This window comes from Myotis davidii, unplaced genomic scaffold (assembly GCF_000327345.1).
Source record: "Myotis davidii unplaced genomic scaffold, ASM32734v1 scaffold478, whole genome shotgun sequence".
Classification (NCBI taxonomy): domain Eukaryota; kingdom Metazoa; phylum Chordata; class Mammalia; order Chiroptera; family Vespertilionidae; genus Myotis; species Myotis davidii.
The window spans coordinates 2,048,030-2,057,095 of record NW_006289570.1 but is presented as its reverse complement, the minus strand read 5'-3'; the positions used below and the strand labels follow the sequence as shown (position 1 = coordinate 2,057,095).

Below are 9,066 nucleotides of genomic sequence, written 5' to 3'. Positions count from 1 at the left end.
GAGGGAGGGAGGAGAAAGAAAAAAAGAGAAGATAACTTGAATATCCAACAATAGGGGCTAGGAGCTAAACTGGCGTGTTGGGCTGTGACTTGCCGAGGTCTGGGTTCAAATCCTGCTCCCCGCTTACCCACTGACCGAGCTTTCACACAGCATTTCTGAGCCCGTTTCCAAACCTATAAACAGAAACTAACCACATCTGCTTTTCAGGGTTGTTTCTGGGGCGTAAATGAGACCCAAAGTTGTATACTGTGTGAAAGCGGGTTTGCATCTGCCAGAGTCCTCGTGGGTCCCTGTCGTGACACAAGGCCTGGGCCGTTCGCGGAATGAATGGACAAATGATCCTCTTTGCAAAATAGAATCCTAGGGCGCCATGGGACAGGATGTTATAAATTAGATCGAATCACCCGGGAGGATCCCTGTGCTATATCTGCCCAGTGAGAAAAGCTGGTTTCCCAGCCTTTGGTTTGTTATGACTCAGTTTTTATAACAAAATGCTACGTGTGGGTAGATATACAGATATAGGGAGTGAAGCACCGAGCACTGTACACTGTGGGCGTCTACCCCAGAGTATGGGTATGAGTGATTTTGATTTTCTTATCCCGCCATCTCAGGGTTTTCCCTGAATTAGAGATGATAAATAGGTGTGGCTTGTGTGATTGTAATCGATAAAAGTTGCTTTTGAAGAACAAAACAATTACACCTTTCAGAGCCTCCTTTTTGTTCATCTGGAAAATGGGGGCAATAATGGCCACCTGCACCCATACCCCATAACCAGCAGGAAAAACAGAAAACCAGGAGGAGGAAACCAGGCCCGTCCTCCCAACCTGGCCCTGCCATCTCCCCACCCGGCTCGTCCCAGCATCTCTGAGTCCTAAGAAGAAGACTCAGGTCACCCCGACCGGTTTGGCTCAGTGGCTAGAGTGTCAGCCTGCAGACTGAAGGGTCCCAGGTTCGATTCCGGTCAAGGGCATGTACCTTGGTTTCGGGCACATCCCCAGTCGGGGGTGTGCAGGAGGCAGCTGATCGATGTTTCTCTCTATCCCTCTCCCTTCCTCTCTGTTAAAAAATCAAAAAAACATATTTAAAAAAAAGAAGAAGAAGAAGAAGACTCAGGTCATAAACAAAGCGGCCATGGATGGAATGTTTGTGGCAGCTTCTGGCCAGATGCTGAACATTCCTCCTCCCACAACAGAAGTCCTAGGGCCCCGTTGCAAGATGAAAAAAAAACACACGAGGCTCAGAGAGGGGAGGCACTGCCAAGTCCCACAGTTTGAAGAAGGGACCTGAGACACTGAACTCTGGGACATCCGGTTCCCAAGGTTCCCCAGCCCCCACGGGAGGAGTTCGGAGGGGGCCCCCTGGGAGGAGGGGGAGCAGGACTCACAGGTGAGCCTCTCTGAGGGGTAGGCCGTGTTGCCGCTCCAGGCGCCCCGACAGGGGTACTCGCCCCGCTCCAGCACGTGCTGCTGCCCTTGGAAGCCGGGGCACTCAAAGCCCACCCACCTGCGGACAGACAGAGCGCAAGAGCTCAGAGCCCCCGCCCCGGAGTTCTAGACCCAGGGTTGTCCTGCAGGGGGGACTCTGCCCCCGAGAGGCATTCAGCAAAGTCAGGAGGCATTTTTAGTGGTGATCCCAGGAGGAGGAGTGGAGGGTGTGTGCATAGGGCCCGTTGTTTTTGGCGTCGTCCTATGGGACGAGGGGCCCAGGAGGCTGACACCACGCTGGCCGCGCCCTGGCTGTGGAAGTAAGGGATCCATTGCCGGAGTCCACCCGAGCCTGTTGCCTTCTCGCCGGCCCCATCTGTTGGCCTGCTGGCCATATCCCTGCCCAGGTCCCTGCTCCCGTCTGAGCCCCACGCCCCCACCTGCACGGAGCAGAATGTTCGACTGAAAGTGTTTACCGTGGTGTGCGATGCAAAAATGCCACTCAGGGCGGCCTTCGGTGGCACTCCCAGGCACAGCATGAAATGACTCCTTTCCATCTACTTCCCAGCCTTCTAGAAACTTCTGACCACATGTTGCCAATGAAACACACATTTCGCCAAATCAAAGCTTCAGGTCTTTGATGCCGGTAGCTTCATCCCCAGCCCTCCACAGCCACATGCGGCCCGTGGTTCCCAAACCGGCTGCAGATGTCTGCTGTTTTGATCACGACAGCACGTCCCACTGGACGGTGCTGGTCTGAACAGGCTCATCGTGGCGGTATCGGGGTGTCCTTAACGCCTTTGTACATCTCGTCAATCTCTCTTTAGAAAAAACAGACACATCGCTCATGCTCCCAGCCGCAGTCAAGCAACAATGTTTTGCTAAAGATTAACAGCATTTTTTTTTACTATGTTTTTATAGTTACCTTCCATTTGGGACAAATGATGTTGCTTGTAGATTTATGCCTAAGAGGGGTTTTTCAGTCCCTGCGCTCCATGCTCAAGGTCAGCCCCTACATCTGGGCGGTACTCAACCTACCCCAGCATGTCAGCCCCATTGGGAAGTTAGGGCCTGGGGACATAGGGCCTGAAACCTCTAAAAGTCCCAGCCCCCCTCGCTCGATCCCCTCCTGCCTCCCTCTCCCTGGCTCAGAGCCCATCCCCTTCCCAACTCACGCTCCACTCAGCACTTTGAGAGACCGCACGCTGGGGCACTGGGCAGCCAACTCCTGCCACCGGCCCTGGAAGCCCTCCTGGTCCCACACCACAATCTGCGGCAGAGAGAAAAGGTGGAGCCCGTGGGGGTGAAGGGGTGAAGGGTTAGGGGCTCCCCCGCCCAGGACTCACGATGGGGCGGGACAGAGAGAGCGGGGATTGCAAACTCAGATGCCTCTCCAGGTGCCAGGCAGGGAAGGCGGGCAAAGGCCCCGTGTAAATGCTTGGCCTCTGCACAGCGCCTCCTATTGTTGCTACCTGGGAATGCAGGCCGACTTTCCCATCTCTGAAGGCAATCACTAAATCGGGACTTCTCCATGGACCCTCCAAAATTTTAAAAGCAGACGGCAAATGTAAAGGTTCGGTTTAAAAAAACAAAACACAGGGAGGTCAAAGAAATCATGCCGAAGACTGTGCAATCACCAGCGTGCCATCTCTGCCGGGGAGTGTCGTGGTTAAATTCGGGGACCGGAAGACCCCAGTTCAGTTCAAGGCCCTGTGTGTGACCTTGACCAAGTCCCTTCTCCTCTTTGAGCGTCGGTTCCATCCGCTGTGACATGGGCCCTCACAACACCGCTCCCCCCGGTACGGGGCGAAGTGGAAATTCAATGGAGGTAGGGATGGGGGTTCTCCTGGACCTGCACCCCCACTTCCCAGACACCCCCATGCCTCTTCCTACCTTCCAGGGCCCCGCGGGCTGGGTGCATTGCAGGGTCATGTTGCCCTTTTCCTGCCCAAGAGAAGAACACAACAACTCCGGCCCCAACTCTGCTGTCTCCTTGACAACGATGTGGAGATGGAGCCAGATGGGGATCCAGAGGGGTCCAGATGTGCCTGTGCTGGGGGCAAAGGGCAGCTTTGGCCCCGCCCTCTCCTTCCCTTTCTGAGGCCAATCCCTTCTCCTGTGCTTCCTCCCTATCATCAGCTCAAAGCCTCCCCGACCCTCTCTGGGTCCCATCGCCTCTGAACCCCATTCTTTGCAGTTTTATCTGCTGGCCATGGGAGATTTCTGTGGCTGGCTGGGGGTGAATGCATCCCCCTGGCAAATGCCAAGGTGCCCAGCTTACAAGAGCCTCCCTAAGACAGCACTTTGACCCACAGGTGACTCGAACGGTGGACGCTGAAGCAAGGACTCTGGGAATAATTTTGTTTCCAGCGAGGGGAGCAGGTACTAGGCTTGATGCCTGGGGCCCGGCCGGGGTTAGGAGGAGAAAGACACGCAGGATGGCGCAGTGATGTCTCCAGGATTGGGGGCCTGGGTTCCCCTTCCTCCCAGGACACTCACTCAGAGCTCGAACGCCACTCCTTCTCCGGGCCTGGGACTTACCAAGACGGACCCTCGGCCTGGGACCAGCCGAGGTCGGGCTCTTATCGGCAGGGAGGGGAGAGGGCCTCCGGGACCCGAGGCCCCGACTCAGCAGGGGAGCAGCAAGCACAAAAGGCAGCCCTGGCTGAAGCCCCAGTGGAGAGGTGTCCGCACCACTGGCTGGGAGGGAGAGGGGCAGGTGGCCTCCTCCCTCAGGGATCAGCCACAAAGAAGGCACGAGGAGGAAGGCCAGCCTACATCGGCGCCATAGGACCCCTGATTGGAGCAGGAGAATGAGCACTGGACAAGGAGTCCAAAAACCTGGTCCTTCCTAGCCGTGTGACCTGCAGCAGGTCATTTCTCCTCCGTTTCTGACTATAAAACAGGACACGAATAAACTACATCCCCGGGGTGTTGTGATGTTATGCCACATGCCTGCCACGGATTACGCATTCAACAAATGCCCATACCTTTCTCCCTTCCTCTTGCAGAAGGGGCAATCAGGGCAGGCTTCCTGTTGGAGGCGGCATTGAAACGAGACTCTGAAGGGTGAGGAGGATGTGTACCAAGGGAGATGGAAGAAAATACTTTTCTAAGCCAGTGTGTGAGAAACAGCTGGTAGCCCGATTGGGCTGGAGCTCAGGGACCCTGAACGTGAGCAACGGGAGCCAGGCAGGAAAGGGGGGCTGGGCCAGGGCCTCCAGGGTCCACAAAGCCCAGAGAGACATTCAGGTGGCTCCGCGGGCAGGATGAAGGAGCTGGCGGGTTCAAACACGCTTTGCAAACCGTAGCGCACGTGCCCGATAGCCAGGGTTTGTAGAATTTGCTCTGTTCACCTTCTTCCCACACTCTGATGTGACCTAAAAGGGGCCTCTCACAGCGCCGGGAAGAGCAGGGCAGAGACCAGCCCACCCTGGGTGAATCCAGTCCTGCCTCTGAACAGCTGGGTGACCTGGTGGGTGTCTGACCTCAGCCCCTGGCCTACAAAGTGGCAACATGTGTCCCCTTGGGAGGGTTCCATTAAAAGCAGCCCCATCAAGTGCGTGACTCGGGTGAAGGGTGGCCTTCAAGATAAAAGGCCGAGAACGCAGCCTCCGCAGCCAGGCTGCCTGGCTTTCATCCCACTCTTGCTGGCTGGGAAACCTTGAGCGTGTTCCTTAATCCCTCCGAGCCTCAGTTTCCTCGTGTGTAAAATGGGCGCAACAAAGTAACTTGGTTTCGCCTCAGAGATAACGGTATAGTGAGGGGAAACGTGAAATAGACACATGAGCCGCAACTGGAACCTAAGAAGTGCTCTGCACCTCCATCATCATCGTCATCCTCATCACTGCGAATAACCGACATGATCGTGATGAAGTCGTTACTCATAGGAAACCGGAAGTGCATGGTTTTAGGAGCTTTGGTCCAGGAGTTAAAGAGACATGGCTTCCCCATTCCCTGGTACAGACGAGCAAAGAGGCTGACAGAGGGGGAGAGCGAGCTGCCTCGGTTTCCCCGTCTGCAAACAGGACGGATCCCAGAGACCCCGGCATCGCAGTGCGGATTCCAGGAGGCCCCGTCAGGAAAGTGCTCAGGATGGAGCCCCCGGGCATGGGGAGCCACCCCCCACCTCTGCGCCCACCCTCTGGCAGGCAGCCCCATCGCCACGGGAGACAGGGAACTGTGCCAGACAGCCTGGCCTTGAAGCCCAAAGCTGTGGGTGGCCCCCACCACCCATGTGTCTTGGCCCCGTTCCAGTGGCTGTTCTATCTTGTGGTTCCTGCCTGCCTCCCTGGCCTTGGCCCAGGATGAAAGACGGAGGAAGCACCTGGGACAGAGGGGGTGCGGGGGGCGGGGCAGGGGAGCCGAGCGGGCCCAAGGCCACCGTGATCTCAAGGCAGAGCTGGGCTCCAAGGGGAATGTGAGTCCAGGGGCCTCTGCAGGGGGGGCAAGACCCCGGGAAAGCCCCTCTCCCCCAGGCCCACATGGGGCTGGGGCGAGACGGCAGGCTGGCCGGGCCCAGCAGTCCCTCTGTGAGTCACAGCAGGCCACCTTGTTGACGTCACTTGTTCTCCATGGGTTTGGTTTCTCCATCTGTGAAATGAGGGAACGGACGCTATGACTTCTGGTAACTGTCCCATTGTCCTGACCCTGTCTCTACCCCTCTCTTTCTCCTTCACTATCTGCCCTCTTTTTTACCTCCCTGCCTGCTGTATTTCTGTCTCCAGCATCTTTCTCTGTCCTTCTCCACTTCTTCCAATCAGTGTCCCCCTTCCTTCTCCCCATCTCAGTTTCCCTATCTCCCCCTGTACCCCACTTTCCATTATGATCCACTGGGACCATTTAGTCCCCCCTCCAAAGAGATCAAAGACCCACCCTGTGCCAGGCCCTGTGCTGGGTGCTGGGGTCCAGGGGTGAGCACGGTGTGGTGGAGCTGAGGTCTCCCCAAGGAAGCTCCCTGATGGGCAGGCAGATTCCTGGCCGCCGGCTCTGTCCCTGGAGCCAAATGTGGGGGAGAGAGAGTCTACAGGCAGATCAGGAAAAAGTGGGGGGAGGGACCTGGGGTCTGTGTGAGCTGAGGAACAGGACTCGGGCTTTAATTATTCATCCCACTGTCCGGCTGGTGTGGCTCAGTGGGTTGAGCATCGACCCATGAACCAAGAGGTCACTGGTTCAATTCCCGGTCAGGGCACATGGCTGGGTTTCAGACTCGACCCCCGGTAGAGGGTGTATAAGAGGCAGCCAATAGATGTCTCTCTCTCATCGATGTTTCCATCTCTCTATCCCTCTCCCTTCCTCTCTCTCTAAAATCAATAAAAACATATTTTTAGAAAATAAATAAATATTCAACCCACTGAGCACAGGGACCACTCCCCCCGCCCCAATCGCCCTCTGTCTAGAAGCAGGAAATCAAACCAGGGCCCAAGTCAGACATCATGAGAATGAAGCCTGCAGGCCCCCTGCCTGGGCCACTTTCTGGCTCTGCCCTCTCTGTGCCCTCACCTTGCTCAGCTGTGAAATGGGTATAATGAAAGTACCAAGTAAGGTGCGGTATCCTGAGCGTTGACCAAGATGGCACGGGGAAAGGCATTTGGGGCTGCGCTTAGCACCCAGCCAGCACTCAGTGAGGGGGCTGTGGCTCCTGTACCCGTATCCGCCTTACAAGGCATCTCCCATCCCCTGTGTCATCATCACCTTCTTTCCCGTTCAGCATCCAGCAGGGACACTGCGCCTGCTTGTCACTGTGGTCACAGAGGGTCCAGAGACCAGAGACCCGCTGAAAGCCACAGGGCACCCCGTGGCTGAGCCAGGATTCAGGTCCTGGTCTCCCACCTTCCAGGGGCTCCCCTTTTCCCTGCCTGAGGATTGGCAGCCAGCGGGGGCCCACCGGGCGGGGCATCAGTATAGGACCAGGTGACACCCCTGCTGATCGGGGTTCTGCCCCCTGCTGGGCTCACAATGGAAAGTGCTTCTCTCCGCAGTCACCCCAGCGAGGTTGCAGCCTTGGGCCCCAGCTCAGTGCCCCGGGCCTGCTGAGCCAGCTCCCTCTTTGTGCCCCAGACCATAGGCCCGCTGTCTGCCAGGCTATAGAATGGGGGTCTGCCCCGAGGGGCCCGCAGCACCCACCACCCAGCTGCCTGTCCTGCAGCAGGAGGTAGCAGGTCCCCAGATAAGAGGGAACCCACCCCCCTGCTGAGAGCTGAAGGGGAGGGGAGCAGAGAGAGGAGGCGGAGAGGGAAGGAGGCAGAGAGAGCAGTCCTAGAAGAGAGAGAGAGAGAGAGAGAGAGAGAGAGAGAGAGAGAGAGCAATTAAGGGAAGGGGAGAGCAGGAGGGAGGAGAAGAGAGAGAAGAAAATGCAGTCATAGAGAACAGAGGGCTAGGCACAGACACAAAGGAAGCAAGAACCCAGAGGGGAGGGACCCGGGGACAGTGAGGTAGGAAATGGACAAGAATGTATCTCCAGGGAGGGATGAGTCCAACTCCCAGCCCGGGCACTGTTGATTCACAGATGACACAGGGGAGCAGGCCGGAGCCTGGAAGCCACAGATGTGGCCCAGATGTCTGGCCTGCCCACGGTGGGCAGCGTACCCCAGAGAGGCGTGGGGTGGGGTAGGGGCGGTCTGCAACTCACTGGACCCCAAGATCCCAATCTATGTTGTCAGGAAGTCCTCAAATCCCTGGACATTGTCTCTAAAATTAAAGGGGGGCGCTCTCCCCCCTCCCCCGCCCCCTGGGGACAAGGACAAGGCATTTGTCAAAACTCATGACCCTAAAACAGCAAGGAACCACTGCAATTGACCAGAGCGCTCTCCACCCACCGCCTCCGCACCACAAGCCTCCTTTTAGAACCCCGCAGGCACTAAAGACACCCTCTAGGAGCCTCCCTCTTCCCCAGTCCCAGGCCCCGAGCCTGCACCCACACACTCATTCCCAGAGAATGCCTGAGGCCGCAGTTTGCCTGGGAAGGGAGGCAGGAACCATTCTCTGAACAGATGTTCGAAGAGAACCTTGCGCCGGCCAGGGCTAAGCCGCGTGCTGGGGACGGAGGGGAGAATAAATTAGATTAAGAAAACGGCATTTCGTAACCCTGTTGCTGGATCCATGTGCTTGAGCCCAAACGGGAGGCCCACCATGTTGCGGCTGTGTGGGCTTGGGCCGGTCCCCTTTCCTCTGGGGGACGGGGGAGCGGGGAGGGAGGGGGAAGAACAGATGAGCTCATTACCACATACGCAGAGCCTGGCAGAGCTGCAGGCCTCCCCAGTGTGGCTTCCTGTTATTCACCTGGTGAGGCAGCTTGAAGCTGCACACGCCAAGAAGTGTGATACGTGCGAAAACCCACAGGTGCCGAGGAGACCAGGGTAGAAGGAAGGGCACAGCTGGTGGAGGGGCCGGCCCCGTTTGCGGCCTGGAGGAGGCATAGCAGGGGTGCGAGGTGCCCAGTCAGGACAGCCTTGCCTGGGGCGGGAGGTCAGGGCAGAACCCGTCCAGGCTCACGTTTTAGAAAGAGAAAAGGCAGAAATGACTTGAAAGCAGCCTGAAAACATGGGGGTGGGGGTAGGAGACTGGGGAGGCGGCTTGGGGGTGCCCGCCCGGCATTCACCAAGGCCAGAGGTTTCTTTACAGGCGTTTGCAGGTGGGAGCC

At 57.3% G+C, this 9,066-nt stretch overlaps 1 protein-coding gene across 1 annotated transcript in view; it reads right to left on the bottom strand.

Annotated features, from left to right (window-relative positions):
- CRYBA4 (crystallin beta A4) overlaps positions 1 to 3,356 on the bottom strand; it is a 4,109-nt gene extending 753 nt beyond the window's left edge. Inside the window, 3 exon segments of the mRNA XM_006762046.1 lie at positions 1,385 to 1,503; positions 2,600 to 2,694; positions 3,318 to 3,356. Coding sequence (XP_006762109.1) covers positions 1,385 to 1,503; positions 2,600 to 2,694; positions 3,318 to 3,356 — 253 coding nt within the window.
- Positions 3,357 to 9,066: the final 5,710 nt, after the last annotated feature.